Source organism: Xyrauchen texanus, chromosome 12, assembly GCF_025860055.1.
Source record: "Xyrauchen texanus isolate HMW12.3.18 chromosome 12, RBS_HiC_50CHRs, whole genome shotgun sequence".
Classification (NCBI taxonomy): Eukaryota; Metazoa; Chordata; class Actinopteri; order Cypriniformes; family Catostomidae; genus Xyrauchen; species Xyrauchen texanus.
This window is the reverse complement of record NC_068287.1, coordinates 26,559,482-26,581,941: the sequence shown is the minus strand read 5'-3', so window position 1 is coordinate 26,581,941 and position 22,460 is coordinate 26,559,482. Positions and strand designations below refer to the sequence as shown.

General features: G+C 40.2%; 1 protein-coding gene across 1 annotated transcript; it reads right to left on the bottom strand.

Annotated features, from left to right (window-relative positions):
• Positions 1-1,064: 1,064 nt before the first annotated feature.
• On the bottom strand, positions 1,065-5,380 carry LOC127652946 (myosin regulatory light chain 11). Its single transcript, XM_052139414.1, has 7 exons — positions 5,246-5,380; positions 4,327-4,422; positions 2,666-2,741; positions 2,471-2,575; positions 2,306-2,384; positions 2,159-2,207; positions 1,065-2,039 (listed from the first exon to the last, which is right to left on the bottom strand). Exons 1-7 carry the CDS (start codon positions 5,246-5,248, stop codon positions 1,935-1,937), a joined length of 513 nt encoding a protein of 170 aa, XP_051995374.1. The 5' UTR covers positions 5,249-5,380; the 3' UTR covers positions 1,065-1,934.
• Between the last annotated feature and the right edge of the window lie 17,080 nt (positions 5,381-22,460).

Sequence of the window (22,460 nt, the reverse complement as noted above, 5' to 3'; positions counted from 1 at the left end):
TAATGTTGTGGCTGATTGGTGTATATGCCATGTGACTAATCACTCTGCACATAGCACTCGGCACATAGCACAACCAAAACGTGCAACGTACTAAGACCTTCACTCATATTATCCTGAGCTGTGATATCAAATGCAGTAGATAGGAAAATTGTGAATTCAATGCTTTTAAGAGCCCTTAAAAACTGGTCCCTCACAAAACATAACAAAATATTTGGGATTTATTCTTTGTTTCCTGAAAGTTGTATTTCATTAGTATTTTGCATATTGTGTTAAATCAAAACCAGCTTTAACATTCAAGAACCAGCTTGAAACATGTCTGTTCTGAGAGCACTTAACCAATCCTCACTAAATGCACTTACTATTTAAAAATAAAAATGTCTGTCTCTTTCTTCTTCTCTAGCTTCTATACTACTCCATTCACTTCAGCCAAATTGCTTGCTATGTTCCTTGAATAAAAGCATCTGCTATATGACTAAATGTATAATCGGAATATATTGCTTCTTTTGAATGACTGGCAGTGAAGAAAGATGCTGGTGTAGTGTCAAATTTGAACCCCCTAATATCCTTATGTTTAGGGGTAGGGACCAATGAGGTTAGGGATGGGTGTAGGGGTGGGCTTTAGGAATAAGGACCAAACAGGTGGTAGGGAGTCAGAATCTGGCAGGCAGTCAGATTTCGGCACAACACCTGAATGATGGTGTAGTTATGGAATCTACTGCCCTTGCTAACCAGCCAAACATTAAGATCTATGGCATCAAATACTTGCAGCTTTATTGCAATTTTCCCTATCTTGCATTTGTGTTATTTACCTCTTTTCATTGAATAAGGCCCCTTTAAAAGTTTCCAGATGTTCCCTTCTTAAAAATAACTGGCTGAAGACACAGAACAAAATCTATGGGGTGTTTTATCCATGCCTTGTTAGACCTACTTATGTATAAGTTCTATCAGTAGGACAACTTAGCTCTGTTATATGATAATAAAGTATTTTTTCTGGCATCAAAAACTCCAAGTCTTTGTGAGTGATTTTTCACTAAGAATGAGCAAAAACCACACAGACACAGCTCTACAAAAGATAGATGTTTTATTCATAGTTTTTTTTTTTTTATTGGTTACAGAAGAGTATCTGACAGAGGAAAGCAGGCCCAGATGCAGAAAGTAAAAGAGTGGGTAGATAAAAAAAAAAAAAAAGACATGGACAGAGCTATAGTTCAGTGGAGAGGGGGAGTGAAGAGGATATGTTTTCTTTCAGTCCCCACCCTCCTCTTTTCCTTGGATGGTCTGTCTCTCTCGCTCTCTCAGTGATAAGGCTGGCATCACTTTTAGGAAACCAAGCTCTCTCAGTACAAACCTCATTTGGTCATTTTTTCACCATTAGTCAACCGGTGGGGGAACTAAACTAGACTGATTACAGGTTCCTCTATTATAGAGTGAGATCACTGTCTTGCTTCTGTTTCCCCAGATCGGGCTCACAACACTCTTCCAGATATAGCTAGAGAGCTGATTAAGCCAAAGGCAGAAAAGAGCATGAGATGTCTTCATTCCAGTCCTCAAGACAATAGCAGAAGATGCTGCAACTTTAATGCATGCTTTTGACAGTGATGGAAAAGTGAAAAATGAAAGAGAGGTGGTGAGTAATGAGAAACGGAGAAAGAGAGAGTATGTGAGAGATATGGAAATGTTGTAAAAAGATAATTTTATTGAAAACAATCCCATGTCCCCACTGACAGACACTGTGGTCATGAGCCTCTCCACCCTCCTGATTAAGTCTCGATGAGACAAGTCTTTGTTTTAGAGAGTGAGAGTAAGTGCTTGAGATTGACAAAGATGGATGGAAAGGAAGAAAGGGAGGAAGAAACACAAAGTAAGAGAAGGAGGACAAAGAGCAGACTGGGAGAGAAAAGCAGCGGATGCATTTTCTTTTTTCCCCTTGTCTTTTACTCTTCCTCCTTCTCCTCTCCGTGTGTGATGACATAGCAGATGTTCTTGTAGTCAACATTGCCAGCCACATCTGGGGGGAAGGCGGCAAACAGATTCTTCATCTAAATGTGTGGTAAAAGAACAAAGAACTTGTTATATTTAACCAACATTAAAAATGCTGACAAGTTGTTGACTTATGATCTAATCCCAAAAAACACAGGAGAGCAAAATTTGATCTCACCTCCTCTGCAGAGAACCTGTCGCACTGAGTGGTCAGAAGCTCCTCAAGGCTGGAAAGGCACAAAAAGACAAGAGGAGCAGTCAGAGATGGAATTTCAATTGATTCAGAAGTCTGTGATTTGCTTTTCACTGGGAAATAAAGACTCACAATTCCTTCTTGATGCTGCCAGTGCCCTCGGGGTCCAGCACCTTGAAGGCAGACACGATGACATCCTCTGGGTCAGCACCTTTCAGAGACATGGAGAGCAAGTTACATCACACTTGCAAAACGTTGAATACAACAATAGTCAAGAGAAAAAAACCTTTTGCATACCCTTCAGCTTTTCTCCAAACATGGTCAGGAAAACTGTGAAGTTGATTGGGCCACTGGCCTCCTTGATCATGGCCTCCAGCTCCTCATTCTTCACATTCAGCTGTCCTACAGAATGAGAATAATCAGCACAGGAATGAGTGATCACAGATTTATGATGATAGAACACAAACTGGAATGGGACATAAACTGACTTACCCATTGAGGCTAACACGTCCCTAAGGTCGTCTTTGCTGATGATACCATCTCTGTTTTGGTCAATGATTGTGAAAGCCTGTGGATGTAAAACAGAAAAAGAAATCAAGAACATTGTTACAGGTGTTAGCCATGATAGAAATAAGGGACCAACCAATGGTAATGGTTGTGAACCCAAGGATTTTTTCAATTCTTGTATGTTCAATCTCCATTCTGTTGTTAGCTTTTATATCTTGCCTGACTCTAGTAAAATGTCCTTTCTCGGTCACATGAAACACAAGATGATGCACTTTAGCTTAAATATATAACGACAGCTGCTAACTCCCACCCGGCCCCCACAGAAACCCTCCCTGATGCATCTTTCCATCTGTGATAAGTGTTCCCAACTGAAATGTAAGACATTTGAAGTAGCACTGACGACAGCTGTATCACTTACAAACTACCCAAACCATTTCATATCCTTACTTGGCTCAATCACACATTACCTAGAATTAACACAAATTCCACTGTCACCTCACACTTTTAGCGTGTACACATACACGCATATATGCACGATATTTATTTAGTCTCTTATATAATGATGCTGATGCCCGTTAATCATGAGTTTGAAGAACGATAAGGAGGTTTGACTACTTGAATGAACCTATTCGCCATAGTTTCCTTTGTGCATTATTCTTGTAATTTCAAGGCCCAATCAGAAAGCTAATGTACATTTAATGCACCTTTCCTGCAACCACTAAATCTGCCCTTCAACATAAACCTTAAAAAATAGTAACACGTTATTTTAATGCGTCCTTGTAACACATATTACATATATTTATAGTAACAACATTTAATTATGTGTAATTACAAGCAACAATCCCTTACCCTAAACCTATAGTAAGTACATGTTGTTAATTAGTAATAATCAGTAATTACTTTTGTAATTACACTGTAACAAGGACACATTAAAATAATGTCCTTTCAGTCCAAGATATAGGCCTATTCGGTGTTACATTATTAATTTGAATCTTCACTCTATTCTCTCTTTTGTCTCATCCATCATATCTATCTATCAATCCATCATATTCATCATATCTATCTATCTATCTATCTATCTATCTATCTATCTATCTATCTATCTATCTATCTATCTATCTGTCTATCTGTCAGATATGCACTGTGGTCCAGTGGGATCAGAGCAGAAGTAGTTGCTGGCAAATGGGAGATCAGAGAAGAGGAAGGCTGTGATATTTCTTTTTAAATTAACACATAAGACAAAGACTGGATTAAGTCACTCTGTTGACTCAGAACAGCTGCTGGCTTTACTATAAAACTGACCATCAAATAAACCTATAGATGTGGCCTTTCTCTTTGTGGGAGGTTAAAAGTGACTCAGAATTAACATTAAAAAAAGTATTCCCATTCAAAACAGCCTCTGTGAGGTATTTCACAGTGATCATTTGTTTAATGTTGGATTAAACCGATATCATCTTATTGATTTTGATTTGATAATCCATAATTATGTGAAATAAATGTAATCATAATCCCTAAAACATCCCACAATACATAATAACATCAAAATATGACCTCTAATAAGCACCAATGTAGCTGAGAATGACAAAATAACATTTATCACATGCTAGCACGTTAGCTGTCAGGTTAAATAAAGTAACGGTTGTCACCTCCTTGTACTCCTGAATCTGGCTCTGCTCAAACATGGAGAAGACATTGGAGGAACCCTCTCCTCCTCCTGCCCTCCTCTTGGCCTTCTTGGGTGACTAGATATGCACAAATATAGCGTTTATAGCAACTAGCAGCACAGCTATATGAAAATACATTACAAAAACATACTTGCATGCACATATAATGCATCATGTGGATATTTCCTCTGTTTTGACTAATTGACTAATGCAATTTCAAAATCAGCTAATGGTTACAGACATTTACATTTCATTGCCTCACATAGCACCTTTTACACACACCAGATTCTCAGAACAAAGTTGGAGTTTTGTTCTGCTTTAACACATTCTAATGAGCACACTGTGGCTTACTGTATATTGATTAGTTCAAATAAAATCATGAATAGCTACACATTAATTAAAAATGTTTATGCATGGTATACATCCAAATAATGATCAATAGACCACAGGTATAATTAATAAATAAACAAGTTTCAAGGGCCTGTAGTTATTTACAGTTTTTTCAACTGTTGAATGGTATCTACTATCTAGCATTAGCTAGCAATATATTATCTAGAAAAAATCTATATCATATTATATGATATCCCTTCATATTTATTTTTATTAAAATAATCATTTATGAAACTTAATTTATGAAAAGTGTTTTATTTAATAAAAAAAAGAGTAAAATCGCTCAGATTTCAACCTAAATCCTAACGTCCTTGTTCCAAAAACAAGTTTGGGATAAAAAAAGCAATGTCATATTGTAAGTCCACAGTTGAAGCATCCAAGAAAAAGATGCTCAAAATCGAGCTCTTATCCATGAGAGTGTTACAGCCTCACGTGTGTAATATTCTTGGTTCCTAAGTGTCCACCTAGATGGACAGGTGGACAGGTAACCGCTAAGTTATAGGTTACTCACCATGTCAAGACGGTATGTGACGGTGTGAAGCCTAAGAAGCACAAGAAGTGAAGATAGTGTGAAGCCGCATAGTGACCTGTTCTCCTTGGGCTTATATACTACACAAGGCCTCTTGCTAATTATAGATCCAACCTTAAGTGTGGCTTGGGAAATAACAGATATAGACCAAGGGAAAACTATAAAGGGGGAGAGAGAGATGAAGGAATAGAGGGTGGGATGCCCTATCATCTTACAGTGATCAGAAATAGCTATGTGAGTCTTGGAATGGGATAAATCTGATATTCCAGGGATATGGCAGCAGTCCTCATGTCTCATGTAGACTAATATGGCCATGAACGTAAGGGACTGTTTGGGCTTCAGACACTGACATGCTAGCACGGACAATCACATAACTCTTGAAATAAATGGGATTAAACCTGAAAAATTATATGCAGTTATATAACAACTCTATAACTGGAACATTGGGTGTGGGGACTTACAGTAATAGAGACTAATAATTAGTGATAATTAGTAACAATTATTGATCTAAGGATGTGTACATGCCTCTATCTGGTATGCAAGAAGTTATTCTGGCTTCTTAACCCTTGCCCTCACCACTTTCTAAATTTGCCCTAATCGAAAATAGGTTTTAATGCCTTTCCAAGTATAGTGATGCCAAAAGATTGAGCCCCCTAAACCCCCCCCCAAAACACAATCTCCTCCACCATATGCCATGCCCATTTTTCACTTTCTTATCTGCAGTCACCCATTAATAGAAATCGTGAGATCTGATTTGTGGAGCCTCAAGGGAGGCTGCTCTATGTGCAGGTATATTATTCTCTTCTCATCCTCAGTTTGGGATGATTTGTGCACACAAGAATTGGACGGCTCAGTGAGGGGTTGGTAGGGGACATAGAGGGGAAATTTGAGGCTTAAGAAAAGGAGGCGGCAACATGTTGCATGGACAGCTGAGAGGGACCAAAATAGCCAAACAGACTTGTCTGCTTCTTGTACTCTACTTTTCTTTTCTGTTCAATTCATCAGTCATTTTCTTGTCCACTTCTGTCTTCTTTATGCATTCTTTTCCTTCTTAAGGTTAATTTGATATCTTGCTAGTTTCTCCTTCACTTGTTTCCTTCCCCCATCTTACTCTAGATACTTCCAACATCTTCAGCTTTATTATATTTTATTTGTAAGATTTAAGCTCACTCTTCCTGTAGATTAGTTCAACAGCATAAATTCTTTTGCAATTATTGGGAGTACCAGTGCTATGGATGGACAGCAAAATGATTTCAATCCAAAAGCACTGCATCTCTGTATTATAAAACAACAATCTATGTTCCCTCTTTTTCTAGGGCCTGCAGTTAGTTGCAAGAAACCCCTTAAGTTAAGAAAACCCTTAGTTGCAACAGCCTTACAATTATTACAATGGCTTTTCGTAACTTAAGGGTTTTCATACTGTTAATCATGGCAACTGGGCCCATAACCATTGTCCTCTGACCTTCTTCTCTGAAGATACTTCAAAACCTTCTGTAACTTCTACTGCACTACTGTAGGCAACAATATTGTATTTATTAGTAATAAGATTGAACAATAATTTTATTTATTTATACTTCCTTGGCAAGCATTTCGTAATAAATGTTTTGTGCTCTAGTTAGTTGTCTGATGTCAATATATTTTTTAAAGGACCATTGCATCTGCACATTTCACATGTATGACATGTATACTTTGTATATTGTAAAGCTCTGCAACTGCCACTGAAACCGCAAAGTATTTACACATTCTGTATACTGTGTTGTATGTGTATATTGTATATTATATGTATACTGTGCATTGTGAGAATGTTTTGAATTCTGTACATTTATTATTATGTTTTAAACTGTCACTACATGAATGCGATTTTGGTGGACGACATGCACACCCACATTTTATGACCACTGTTACTTTGGTGTATATGATGCGGTATATGTTTTTATTCACTGATTGCTCTTAAAAACCATGCTAAAGCTGCTTAGTGAATATTGTTCTCAAATTAGATATGGTATAACCTAAGCTATATTAGCACAACCGTCCTACAGCTATATATGGTGGAGCCGCATCCAAAGAGTGTATGAGAGAGAGATGGGAAGGGTGAATAAGGACTTGGTCAGAGGACATAATGCTTGATTTGGCATATCTGAGATATTATTTCAGTTTACAAAAGAATCATATTAAACACAAAATAAATAAAATATAAGTAAAATATAATTTAAGGCCCCTTTCAAGCATATTTAAGTTATGCATGACATGTGTTCATTTATCTGTGATTCAGTGTCTTCATATGGTGGCCTGCAGATTGCCCAACCACCTTTTTGTGTAATGTGATCTGACATTTGTAGTCAAAGCTGTTTATCACCCCAGAGATGAGTGGAATCCAAATGAGTAAAGAAGGCCACACCAATACTAGAGGGGTCTCACATAACCGAGACGTTCCCTTATGACTCAGTACACTTGACATTGTGTTTATTAATGCATATGGGGAACAGAATCCCATCACGCCACACTACAGGACATAACCTCCCAGAAAAGAAGGCTGATGCCACAGTCTCGTGGGATGGCGTTCAACATGAGTATTCTACAGTGTGTGACCCTTATGTTGGGCCAGGAGGGGAGTCTCAGAATGAATATATGAACTAAAGCCATATAGTACGAGTTAACTCCTTCACAAACCCAGTCGGGAAGGGAGTTCATTTATAATGCAAGTGCTTGTGACTTAAGGTAAATTACAATGGCCTGATTGCAGGCGGTTGTTTAAAAAGATGGGGAGCTGGTCATTAAAGGGATCAGCATATATATATATTTGGCCAATGAATAGCAAGTGCTCTAAACAGAGAGGAGTAGAGACTGAAGAGTGAGACCTTGCGATTGTGTTTTGAGAAGACCATCCTGCTGCCGCTCCCTATAAGCAGACTACGCAGTCTGTGTAGGGCACCAACTCCCTTGGGGGGCACCATCTTACCCTGGGGGGGGGCACCAGAAAGCCCCCCCCCCCCCATCCTGCCCCGTACACCTGAAATAGAGTGAGTACTGCATCTAATCACTCTTGAATAAATATGAGAATTTCATGTATGGGGAAGTTTAGTAGGACTTTGCCATGTGAGAGACACCAATCAGTAAACACATTCCATTTTAGCACGTAAAGGCATCTTGTGGACAGTGCTCTGGCCTGTAAAATGGTGTTCATGACTGAATGTGTCAATTCTGGTGTGTTTAGCGCACTCCGTTCAGGGGCCACACATGCAGGATCCACAGCTTGGGCTGGGGATACCAGATTGTGCCGTGCGTCTGAGAGAGGAGATCCCTCCTCAGCGGTGTGTCCCATGGTGAGCTGTACAGCATGTCTATCATTTCAGAAAACCATGGCTGGTTTGGCCATTTTGGCGTAACCAATAGAATCATTTCCTTGTCCTCTCGGACTTTGCTGATGACATGAATCAGGCACACCGGGGGAAACACATATCTGCATTTCGCCATTACTTCTGCTCCCAATAGGGCTTGGGACTTCGAGTACCAGAGGGGACAATGGGTGTTCCCCAATGAGGATCGATTTCTGCTTTGCCAAATATTTCCCAAATCCTCAATACAGTTTGAGGATGAAGTCTCCATCCGCCCGGTATCACTCCTTACCGTGACAAGTGGTCCGCACCGTAATTCAGACGGCCTGGGACATATGTCGCTTTCAGGGAGAGGAGATAACACTCACTCCATTGGAGGAGGTGACATGTCAGTCTCAACAGTGGTGGTGAATAAATTGCACCTTGGTGGTTTATATATGCCACAACTCTTATGTTGTCTGAGAACCAGGACATAACAGTTCACTATTTCTGACTGAAAAGCCTTTAAGGGTAGTAATACAGCCGATAGCTCTAGGTGGTTGATATGCCACAGTTTCTTTGCACCTGTACATTTTAAATACATTTTGATCTGAAGACGTATGCTTAAATGTTTGAAATTAGTTTTGTATACAAAAATATAATTGTGCCAGCATATTAATTTATTTAATTACAAAAATACAATTTGATTTAAATAAATGAACTGGACCAAATAATAAAGTAAAACAGCCAATAAGTGCCCAGCATAGATGGAAACTCCTTCAATACTGTTTAAAATGCATCCCAGGGTGATACCTTAAGAAGTTGGTTGAGAAAATGCCAAGTGTACATTTCTGCAAATTATAGGCAAAGGTTGGCTACTTTGAAGATGCTAAAATATAACACAGTTTTAATTTATTTTGGATTTTTTGGTCACCACATCATTTCGATAGTTCCATTTCTGTTTTTCTATAGTTTCTAGTTTCCTAGTTCCATAGTAGACTTTTTTATTATTCTAAAATATGAAAAAAATATGTATAATATAGAATGAGTAAGTGACCTCAAACCTTTGAATGGGAGTGTAGTGATGCGCCCATGGCGCCTAGCATGCCGTGGCACATGGTGCTTGAGCCAGCACTGAAGAGGTCTCATGTGTAAGAGACGGTGGATGCCGCCGCCATAAATCCCAATGCTTTTTGAAACAGCTTCAGTGGAAGTGTTGTCCCCAGTTTGAACTGAGACAGACACTGTAGAATGGCCTGAACGAGCCTGCTCATGGAGTCGAGGTGGACTCCCAAAAAGGAGATTTGTTGGCTGGGGAGAGCCCACGCTGGAGGGAGGGGGAGCAGCATCATCCTCTGACCACTCATGCAGCGCGAGACATGACATCGTCATTATCATCCCCAGCATCAGAACCAGGCTGTGCGCTCTTTCAAAGGGCCATTTTGAAGCTCATCTCGCACATAGCGTATCGGAAAACATGCGCTTTGTGGAGATTGAGGGGCTCGCGGGGCGTGTGGCGGTGCGATGACCACCTCAAATTCATCCTGCTTGACCTCGCAGCCCCGCCGTGCCACCTCGTGTGAATCCTTGGGTATCACAGAAGAGGCAGGTGGGAGGGCGCATAATGCTGAATCATCCCTCAGATCGAGAGCGATTCAGGGGCGAAGCATCTTGATACTCTGGCAGTGAGGACAGTCTGTCTGGCCCAGACAGTAAACGCAGTTCTCATGCTGATCTGACAGTGGAATGTGCTTCTCGCACAAGGAACACTTACAGAACGATATCTTTAAAAAGACGTGAACACGTAAGTGACTCTTTTAGATATATAAATATATCTATATTTATATCACACAATATACAATACACAATATACAATTGCTTTGTAAGGATACACAAAACCTGCCGAAACGCTGCGGGGAATCAAGAAGCTGAGGCCCTTTCACCAGCGTAGTGTCAATCGGCGAGGTGGTGTGATGTTCGCAGGAGAACTGCATGGGAACCGAAAGTCTTCCCGTAAAGATTCTGCCCACTGACTCATGTATATAAACAGTGATGGTAGAGCGCTTCTAAACAAGAGATTATTGCTGTCTTGAAGGAAGAAATTCTGAGAAAATGTTGAAATGGTTTGTGCACTTGTTTTTATAGTGGAGAGGTTCTGCCAATATTAGAATATTACTGTTATTGTAGAGAGGTTTCAACTAGGTCATAAGGCACTCCCCATATGATTAATAAACGCAATGTCAAGTGTACTGAGTCGTAAGGGTACACCATGATGATGACATCAACACATTTTTTGATCATGAACGGGTAATTTTGAGTAGAAAATGTACTTAAGACCACACGAAAGTTACCAAAGTTACAGCAAAATGAACAATAAAAGATTGCAAATAAACTTGCAAACAATGAATCCATGTAAGCTCATTAATTATTCAAGCCTAGTGCATGCTGGGAACACCAGCTTCGAAAAGTAAAATGTACTTATTTTATTTACCAGTGAAATTTGCTCAGATTAGCCAAAGTTTTCTACTTTAGGATTAATACATGACACATTGTAAAAATAACAAACTAAATTAAATATTGTTTACTTATAAGCTAGAGCAAATGATTACATGTTTGAATGTAGAATTTACTTAATATTTTCAAGTTCATGCTTAAACTTACTTATTCAATGTAGAAAGTACTTAATCTTTTCTGCTATATTTACTTCACCACAAAATAATATCTTCAGCATGTTTTACAGTATGAAGTACAGTATGTACAGTACTGTTGTTGAAGCGCAGTACCCTCTGGAGGCTTCTCTTCATCTCACGAGCTGCTCCTTTGTAATGCAGACAAACTAACTGTTTTAAATTTTTATTTTCACATTTACTGATATGACAATAACAGCAATAATGATTCAAGTAACAAAAATGCAAAAAACCAAGAGCATGTTGATTTTAAATATTGTGTTTAATGTTTCAAATAGTTAAGCATAAATTATACAATAGTCAAGATAACAAAGGCAAACGACATCTACATCCCTAAAGAACTGAGGTGGAGTGAAAGAGGAAGATGAATCAGGGTGTACATTTCAGTTTGAACAGAAAGAAATATGTACTATGAAACAGTAACGTACTTGTAATTTGTTCCTCTGCACAACATCGCATTAGTCTGGTTTTTGAACCAGGCCAAACTTTACTACTGTAATCTTAATTGGAAACACATGTGGGTGTGGGGCATGTGTTTGTATTGAGAGGATAAAATCAGTTCAAATTAACAATGTAAAACATTATCTTCTGGACCAAGTTAACTTTTATATACCCAATCTACAACCTCAATTACGAAAAAGTTGGGACAGTGTGAAAAATGCTAATAAAAACAAAAAGGAGTGATTTGAAAATGATATTCACACTTTGCTATATTGAAAGGACTACAATTACACATTATATAATGCTTTTTCTTGTGAATTTCATTGTTTATTTTTTTTTTTTAAATGTGCAGTAATTTCAAATCAGATAATTGCAATACATTCTAAAAAAAGTGCAGATGGGCAGTTTATGACTAATAACAATATGACGAGTTGAAATAACAAGGCAATGAAAAACAGGAGATGTTAAACAGGTGTGGCAATCGTGTCAAAGTATAGAAGCAGCCTCCAAAAACAGCCTAGTTCTTCAAGAGCAAGGTTCATTTGAGACTTGTCAATTTGCCAACAGATGCTTCAGCAAATAATCTATCAGACAAAGTGGAAGGATTTGGGGCATTTCACCCTCTACATTGCACAATACAGGTGAAACTCGAAAAATTAGAATATCGTGCAAAAGTTCATTAATTTCAGTAATTCAACTTAAAAGGTGAAACTAATATATTATATAGACTCATTACAAGCAAAGTAAGATATTTCAAGCCTTTATTTGATATAATTTTGATGATTATGGCTTACAGCTTATGAAAACCCCAAATTCAGAATCTCAGAAAAATAGAGTATTACATGAAATCAATAAAAAAAGGATTTTAAATACAGAAATGTCGGCCCTCTGAAAAGTATAATCATGCATATGTACTCAGTACTTGGTTTGGGCCCCTTTTGCATTAATTACTGCCTCAATGCGGCGTGGCATGGATGCTATCAGCCTGTGGCACTGCTGAGGTGTTATGGAAGACCAAGATGCTTCAATAGCGGCCTTCAGCTCTTCTGCATTGTTTGGTCTCATGTCTCTCATCTTTCTCTTGGCAATGCCCCATAGATTCTCTATGGGGTTCAGGTCAGGCGAGTTTGCTGGCCAATCAAGCACAGTAATACCACGGCCATTGAACCAGGTTTTGGTACTTTTGGCAGTGTGGGCAGGTGCCAAGTCCTGCTGGAAAATTAAGTCAGCATCTCCATAAAGCTTGTCTGCTGAAGGAAGCATGAAGTGCTCTAAAATGTCCCGGTAGATGGCTGCGTTGACTCTGGACTTCATAAAGCACAGTGGACCAACACCAGCCGATGACATGGCTCCCCAAACCAACACAGACTGTGGAAACTTCACACTGGACTTCAAGCATCTTGGATTGTGTGCCTCTCCATTCTTCCTCCAGACTCTGGGACCTTGGTTTCCAAATGAGATGCAAAATTTGCTCTCATCAGAAAAGAGGACTTTGGACCACTGAGCAACAGACCAGTTCTTTTTTCTTTAGCCCAGGTAAGACGTTTGACATTTGAAGCCCATGTCCAGGACCCGTCTGTGTGTGGTGGCTCTTGATGCAGTAACTCCAGCCTCAGTCCACTCCTTGTGAAGCTCCCCCACACATTTGAATGGCCTTTTCCTGACAATCCTCTCCAGGCTACAGTCATCCCTGCTGCTTGTGCACCTTTTTCTTCCACACTTTTCCCTTCCACTTAACTTTCTATTAGAACATCCAACTTCTTTTGCAATTACCTTTTGAGGCTTTCCCTCCTTGTGGAGGGTGTCAATGATGGTTTTCTGCACAACTGTCAGGTCAGCAGTCTTCCCCATGATTGTGAATTCAACTGAACCAGACTGAGAGACCATTTAAAGGCTCAGGAACCCTTTGCAGGTGTTTAGCTGATTAGAGTGTGACACTTTGAGCCTACAATACTGAACCTTTTCACAATATTCTAATTTTCTGAGATTCTGAATTTGGGGTTTTCATAAGCTGTAAGCCATAATCATCAAAATTATATCAAATAAAGGCTTGAAATATCTTACTTTGCTTGTAATGAGTCTATATAATATATTAGTTTCACCTTTTAAGTTGAATTACTGAAATTAATGAACTTTTGCACGATATTCTAATTTTTCGAGTTTCACCTGTATATATATATATATATATATATATATATAAAAGATATAAGGAATTTCCACTTTTTAAACTTAACAAACTTGTGTCTTCAGTGCCTAAATGCTTAATATGAGTTTTTTCTCCCCAATTTGGAATGCCAAATTCCCAATGCACTCTAAATCCTTGTGGTGGTGTAGTGACTCGCCTCAATCCGGGTGGCGGAGGACGAATCGCAGTTGCCTCCGCGTCTGAGATGTCAATCTGCGCATTGTATCATGTGGCTTGTTGAGCGCATTACCGCAGAGATCTAGCGCGTGTGGAGGCTCACACTATTCTCCGGCATCCATACACAACTCACCATGTGCCCCACTGAGAGCAAGAATCACAATATGGCAACCACGAGGACGTTACCCCATGTGACTCTACCCTCTCTAGTAACCGGGCCAATTTGGGTGCTTGGGAGACCTGGCTGGAGTCACACAGCAAGCACTGGATACGAGCTTGTGAGTACAAGGGTGGAAGTCAGCGTCTTTACTCACTGAGCTCCCCAGGACCCCCCTTAATAAGTGTTATTAGAAGAAATGTTGATGTTTCACAGTGGTAAACACTCGACTTTCCCAACTTTTTTGGGGTGTGTTGCAATCATCTGATTTGAAATTACTGTATATGACAAAACAAAATAATTAAATTCACAAGGTAAAACATAATATAATGTTTAGTTGCTTTTCAATATAGCAAAGGCTGAATATAATTTACAAATCACTCCTTTTTGTTTTTATTACCATTTTTCATACGGTCCCAACTTTTCCGGTATTGGGGTTGTTCGTATAAGAAATGACAAGAAATCACACAGTTAATCGATTAAGAATTGTAACAAGAACAGCCAGCTTTTATTTAGATGAATAGTCTTCAACTCTAACTCTGAGGAATTAACTCACTCACAAAAAGATAAATATAAGTAATGCAATAAATAAGTGAATGAATAAATAACTAAATAAATAAAATGAATAAATAGTAGAGAATTAAATTTAGAAATTCAATAAATATTCAATTTAAATATTAATATTTAATTATCAATGGTTTAAAAATAAGATATATACAAATATATACACAATAATTCAGTTGTCACATTTATTTTGTTCCAAGGTTTAAATCAGTTTCTTTTCAATTTTGTGGCCTCCTTTTTTTTTTAGGTTTTAACCATTTTTTTTTTGTTCTCTTCCAGTTCCTTTAACTACCCGGATAGATTTGATAGTTTCGGTTTGATTTACATCTTTGTGTATGTTCCTGTATCTGCTTATCGGTGATCCACGCTATGTACTGTAGATCAGTGTTTCCCAAAATGTTTCTGTTAGGAATTCCTTGTCTTGTTTCACTGTTGCCCTTTGTCTGCCACCTTTGCATTCCTTAGTTTTCACTTTTGTCTTTTGGTTAGCCTTCGTGTTCACTTGTCATTGTTTAGAACTACACTTCCCAGAATCCACCTGCCATCTTAACTGCCATTTTGTTCATTGTTTTCACCTGTATCTCATTCAGTCATCACTCACTGTGTATTTAAGCCCTGCTTTTTGTTCACCCCTTGTCGTTCGTTGAATGTTGTTGTTAGCCTGGTATGTGTTCCCTGCCCGTGTTTTCTAGTTTTATTTCCCCATTGAGGGTTTTTCCTTTGTTCCTGTGTTTTGCCTGTTTGTTTACTTAATAAAGTTGAACTGCGATTGGATCCGCATCTCCTCGTCTGCTTCGCTGCCTCCATTCGTAACAATTTCTGCCACACCACACTTTTTATGACAAAAAATTTTGAAGGAACGCCACAATCCCACATAGGCTATCCATCGTCAATATTTTTCCTTTTCAAGAACTCGTCCAAGTTTTCGGTCCATCTTAGTGTTAGGGGTATAACAGTTATGACCCGGACCAGACATGGAGAAAGAAAACCAGGAGTCGAGAAATTCAATTAAAGAATCAAAATTTACTGAAGAATAGTTTGCAGTGAAATTGGTAGAGCCAGCGGCAAAGTCTCACGAGGAGATCGAAAGCTAACTCGTACCTTACACAAAATCTTACATCAATTATACCATTTGCAAGGACGTACATTCCATTATTTTACTCCTGATTGGCTAAAAGAACATAAAGTCACAACATATAGATAGTTAAATGGCCTATCAACATTAATCAGCGCACTTGTCGTCCGCGCCCGAGATTTACGTCCGAAGTGACCTCGCAGATGGTCGCGGGGCGTCTTCGAGTCGGCCTGGTGTGCACCCCTGGTTCAAAACCTAGGTAGAAGGTCAAACGCACACACAAAACACTGACGAACGACAGTTCTTCTCTGGGCACAAGAGAGCCAGAGCACACATTATCAGGCCATTTGAACCAAAACAGAGAGATAAAATATTCACTCCTAGGGCAGAGGAGAGGGTTGAAATAACATACATTTCTTCCCTAAAGAAATAAGAGAAAATCACACTTCTACTATTCAGGTGTTATTACATAGGACTTTAAACCATATAATTAGTCATGGAAAGGTAACAATCAAACACAGAATACATCTGGAACACGTTTAACGCATCCCCCCGACCCCCTCCCCTGAGAGGCTGGAGAGCGTCACAAATAAGCTTATCCCCCAAAAGACCTTCAGCCGACGTGCAGGACAGAGAGACTCTGGAATGTTCCTAAAAGAGACTCACTAACATTCAACACACATATGATTCAAAGTATATTTCAATTATGCATAAGAAAATAGAATTGATTATGTGATCATGCATATAGTTAATTCATCACTTTATTAAAGAAGTTAAGCAACAGAATACAGATAGATATTAATATAGAAGGATATATACATATATATATATATATATATATATATATATATATATATATTTATATGTATTGATATATCTGAAGAGCCAAGGGATTTTGACCCTCACCCTTCATTAGTCACATACAGTGCTTACGTTAGACTTTCCCTATCTGTCACTCACTCGACGTTGTGTCGATGAAGTGACACTAGGGGTCACTCTTGGGAGCCCGAGACACCTCTGATCTTTGATAAAAGGCCAATGGGAATTGGCGAGTGGTATTTGCATGCCACTCCCCCGGACATACAGGTATAAAGGAGCTGGCGTGCAAACTGCTCATTCAGATTTTTTCTTTGGAGCTGAGTGATCGATGTTCAATGAGTTGAATCCCCACGGCTTCCCATTCATCTCTGCTGGATCTCTGACAGTGCATTTCAGCAGTTTTCTCCCCTCTCTGCATTGGTGCACGGCAGAACAAAGCTAAAAGAGTATATTCTGAAAGATAATTTTTTTCCTAAAATAGCAGCACACACGGAAACGTCTTTCTAAAGACACGTCTTTTTACCCTTTTTAACCCCAGCGGCTCCCCGCCTTGGTCCTTCTTCCTACGGGTATGAGGCCAGCGCAGCTAGAACTGGGGTAATTTGGGAACCTCCCATTCCCTGGCACGGTCGTTTGCCCCAGTTAGGCATCCGGATGAGTGCGCTGGCTGGTCTAAGGGCGAGTTCGACCTCTTGTTAGGGGCCCGCGAAGGTGATCAACATCGGAGAGTGGGCTTGTCCATTCGGACACGGAACCCACGGCTGGGCTGCCCCCCTCGGGTATGGTCGCTCAGTCTCAGGCTGACGCTGAAATCACGGACATGCTTTCCCGGGTGGCCACAAGCGTCGGGCTAGAGTGGAACCCTCTGCTCTCCCCTGAAACCTTACGGCTCCATGATTGGTTCCTGGGCCCGCGGCGCCGCTCACAGCCACACCTCGCCCCAGTTCCTTTCTTCCCGGAGGTGTACGAGGAGCTGACAAGGTCGTGGGAGGCACTTTTTACTGCCCGGTATTGATCTTTCTACTCTTCCACCCTCACTACCCTCGATGCCCCCAGTCGATAAGGCGCTTGCGGTGAATCTATGCCTGCAGAGCGCCACCACCTGGCGCGGGCGCCCGAAGCTCCCGTCCAAGGCCTGTAGGTTTACAGGCCCACCTGGCATACAGTGCCACTGGACAAGCTGCCTCCACCCTGCACACCATGGCTGTCCTGCAGGTCCACCAAGCCAAGGTGCTCAAAGAGCTGCACGCTGCAAGTTCCGCGCTCCAGCGGGTAGATCAAGAGGGTAGGTGACCTGCAAGCGTTCTCTGTCAGCGAAACGTGCCTGGAGTTCGGTCCAGGCTACTCTCACGTGATCCTGAGACCCCAAACGGGCTATGTGCCCAAGCCTTGACGTGCGCTTTACGCATCTATTTGGATCGCAAGCTTAGAGCCTATGAGCAGCTCTTTATCTGCTTTGGAGGACAGTGGAAAGGAAGCACCATCTCCAAGCAGAGGATTGCCCACAGGATCATTGACGCCATAGCTATGGCATACCACACCTAGCACGTGCCGCCCCCGTAGGGCTATGAGCCCATTATACCAGGAGTGTGGCAGCCTCCTGGGCCCTGACCAGTGGCGCCTCTCTAACAGACATTTGCAGAGCAACGGGCTGTGCAACACCCAACACCTTTGTGAGGTTCTACAATCTCCGGATTGAGCCGATTTCATCCCGTGTCTTAGTAGGAATGAACAGGTAAGTCCGGAACAGTTGGCCGGGTCCACTGAGCTGAAGACATGCGCGGTTGACTCCCAGTAGTGTTCACAAGATATGTTCCCTGGATGACTTCCTCCTAACCCTGTGGCAGACGAGTTTGCGGAGAAACATGCTGCCGGCTCAGTACACGTGCTAACTAAGCCCTGTCAGGGGTAGGTGCTCCGTATTTGCCGGTTCCCTGTAGGTAACCCCATGTGACGTATATCTTCCGCTAAATCGTTTCCCTGTTGGTAAACTGCATCTTCCTTGGGCAGAGGGCCCTCTGTTTTTTATTTTCCCCAGTCACAGCGGAGGCCACTAAAATATGAACAACACAATAGTACAAAAAACAAATACGATTAAAATATGAACAAAACAGAACTCAATCGACAACTCAAACCTTCCTCCTGGTCCACATCAACTTAAACTGGGTGCTCGCCTGTGCGTAATCAAACGCATCAAGGGAGACTGATGCTGAGGCAATTGTCAATAGATTTTGCATCTTTGCCTCGGACAGACGACTTCTTGTGGCAGTTTTAATTTGGTTCTGGAGGCTGAACCCAGCGTCAAGCACCGCATTGCCCTCCACATGACAAGATTTGCAGAAAGCCTCACAAAGGGTGATTTTATGACTTTGCCACATAAAAAAGTGGGAGGTGTGCACAATAAACATTGAAAACATGCATTTGGAAGAGAGAAAATAAGCTTGCAGTTGCTTTGATAACAGAAAGTAATAATAAAAGGACTTGTTTATGTTTAGGTCTAAGCATTTTCTTGGTGAATTTAAATTAGTTCAATAACTGGGGTCTCTGATATTCATAAACGATAAGGTAATATTTAATTAAAAGAAATTATGAGACATTCAAGGTCTCTTCACAAATTTGGACAGTTTATAAATATTTCTTGTTGCTAAGTACTCTCAAAAACATTACTGGTGAAGTAAAAACATAACAACCGGAGTCTTCACAACTAACTGCAGATTAACAAAACACACATTAATAATCAGTTCAGGTTCATCTTTTCATCAAAATAATCTTTGAATCCTCTCGTGATTCTCGTATTGATCTATTCTTTTAAGCTCTTTTGCTGGTTGATTATATTCCAAACCGGTCAGTCATCAATTGTAAAAATATTTAAATTAGGCATTCTAGGTGCATGCACACCATCGCACATGCGAAAGCTATTACAAATAGATCAAAGAAAACGATGCATGCTGAGTAATTCAATATTGCAATTCATATTTATATTAATGACATTATTCATATGGGATTTAACAGGGGTTACATTCTCCCCTCCTGAATCTACATGCGTCTCTGCATGTTAAAATGTACCAGTATGAGTTAACTAATCTCTAAATCTCAAATTAAAGGAGTGATGGCTGTGTCATGTCCACTAAAAATAGACTGCATCACTAGAACTAAAGTGTTTCCTAGGGTTTGGTAAGTCAGTCTGTTTGGAGCTTTTCTTTGCCTTGATGATTTTCTGATCTCCCTTTCTTCTCTAGCAGATCCTGGCTGATTAGTCACAGTTTCATCTGCATGACATTCCACATATTCAACTCCCATGTCTTCAAATTCCTCTGCACTACTTTGGATACCTTGGTTTCTTTTTAGGTTCTCCATATCTATAGCTTCAGTTTGAAGTTCAGATGTGAAAGGTAAGTATGAATTGACAGTAGTTCCAGGTAAGTGTTGTATCTCTTCTAGGGCATGTTCTCTTTAGATGTAGATGGCTGCACATTGTATTAACTGCTCATTCAGGTAAGCGTGCTCTCTCTTCTCCATTAAATAGGATTCCTGCAGGCAAAGAAGGTGAGTATGGATCGACTGGTAAGTTTGATGCCTCTCCACCTTTGTGCAGATCCTCTTTAGATGGATAGAGTAAGTATGGTGTCTCTTTTCTATTTAGTACGCTATCACCAGTACTCTCATGAGGTTGGAATATTTTTGCAGCAGGATTTAGCTAGGAAGAATACAAAATGTAATTTCCTGCAGCTGATGGGGCAACAGTGTGTGAAAAACGTCCTTACTAGGCCGTCGTTCTGCACAGTAGTATTCCTCCTCTTCTTCTTCAGATTTATCCACTTCCTATTCCTCTATCTGTTCAAGAACTTCCACACTTGTCAGTTGACTTGGAGTTTCAACATTTTGTCTGTCTAAGCTTGTCTCCTTCTCAACAGTGGGTGACAAGAATCCACAGGGAAGGAAAAGATCTCTGTGCAATGTCCTTTCAGGACCTTCTGAGCTCTATAGAGCAGCTGCATAATCAGGAAAATCACCAGTTGATTCAACTCCATCGCCAAACTTATGCTTTCCTTTTACTCCAACACACTTTACAAGGACTATGTCACCTGCTTCAAGACATGACTCATGCACTTTGCTGTCATAGTGGAGCTTGTTTCTCTGAGCAGTCTTCTGAGTCTGTTGTATAGTGACTTTTTGCTCTCTTGCATGCAGTCTCTCAGTTTCTTTACATACTCTGTATGTGTTACTTCTTGAAATCTTTACAATGGAGTCCAAAAGCTATGTGGATGGGGAGATTAGGTTGACTGCCAAACATGATGAGGTGTAAATCCAGTCATATCATTCTTTGTGCAGTTACAATTGCAATCAAAATTATTCAAACCCCATTGCAAATCAGGTTTATTGTGAAAATGGTCAGTCTTTCAGCTGTTTGAAATGAACAAATGAAACAAAAGCAATTTAAATAGCTCAACACAACGAATGTTTCAGGTGGTTTCCCCAAATTCAAAATGCAAAAACTGAAAATGCAATTTATAATGACTTCTCCAGACTCAAAATAATTCAACCCCTTCATGGCAAGCATCTTCAGTGCTTAGTAGAGCACCCTTTTGCTGTTCTAACCTGCAGCAAATGAAATGCATAGCCAGAAACCAGCTTCTGGCAGCGTTCCTGAGGAATCTTAGCCCATTCCTCAAGAGCAATTGCCTCCAGTTCAGTAGTATTCTTGGGTTTGCGTGCTGCAACCGCCTTCTTCAAATCTTACCAGAGAATTTATATGGGGTTCAAGTCAGGTGACTGTGATGGCCACTGTAGAATCATCCAGGACCTCTTCTGCAACCAAGCCTTGGTGGAATTTGAGGTATGCTTGGGAATATTGGAGCCGACTTTTGGGTCAGTAGTGGTGTATGTCTTGGAGTTCTGGCATGGAAACCTTCTGCGTTTAGTACGTGCCTTACTGTGCTCACTGAAACCTCAGTGCCTGTTGTCACTAAATCTTGCTGCAGGTCTTTTACAGTCACTCGAGGGTTTTCCACAACCTGCATTCTCAGAAATCTGTTTGCAGCAGTTGATAGCTTCTTTTTTTCTGCCCTGTCCAGGTAGTGTAACCACTGTTCCCTTAACTTTGAACTTGCAAACTATGATTCCAATGGTGTCTCTAGGAGTCTTCACTATGTTTTTGTATCCTGTTCCTTGTTTGTGAAGGGCAATGATCTCTTCTCTTAACTTTTTTGACCATTCTTTTGACTTATTATATTTCTATCCATATTTCTAACATGCACTCAAACATGACACTCAACAAACCCCTAGCAAGTTCAGATATTTCATGTGTTCCAGCTGAGACAACACCTCTTTTGCCTATTTGTGCTATTGTGAGAAATTCTATTCAGGGGGTTGGATAATTTTGAGACTGGAGAATTCATTATACGTTGCAATTTCAGTTGAATTTGGGGAAACTACTTAAAGCATTCAATGTGTTGAGCCATTTCAAATGCTTTGTTTGATTTGTTCATTGCAAACAGCTGAAAGTCTGTATATTTTGACAATAAACCTGATTTACAATGGGGGTTGAATAATTTTGATTGCAACTGTATATGCATGTACTAATGTTTGCACGAAATCCTTCCATCTGCTCTTGTCCTATTCTTCTAAGCGTCTCAAGGAGTACTCTGTTCATCCTTTCTACAGGATTCCCTCTAGGGTGCAAGGGAGTTGTCCTTGTTTTCTTGATCCCAAGAAGTTGATACAGTTCTTTAATGAGAACTGACTCGAATCTCATGCTTGGTCACTATGCAAACAGTC

Bases quoted from the DNA above. Each gene is read 5' to 3' on its own strand.
- LOC127652946 (XM_052139414.1), bottom strand. The intron at 2,576-2,665 runs GTAAGTCAGTTT...CTCATTCTGTAG, and splicing joins GGACGTGTTAGCCTCAATGG to GACAGCTGAATGTGAAGAAT. The intron at 2,208-2,305 runs GTGAGTCTTTAT...GTGCCTTTCCAG, and splicing joins GGCAGCATCAAGAAGGAATT to CCTTGAGGAGCTTCTGACCA.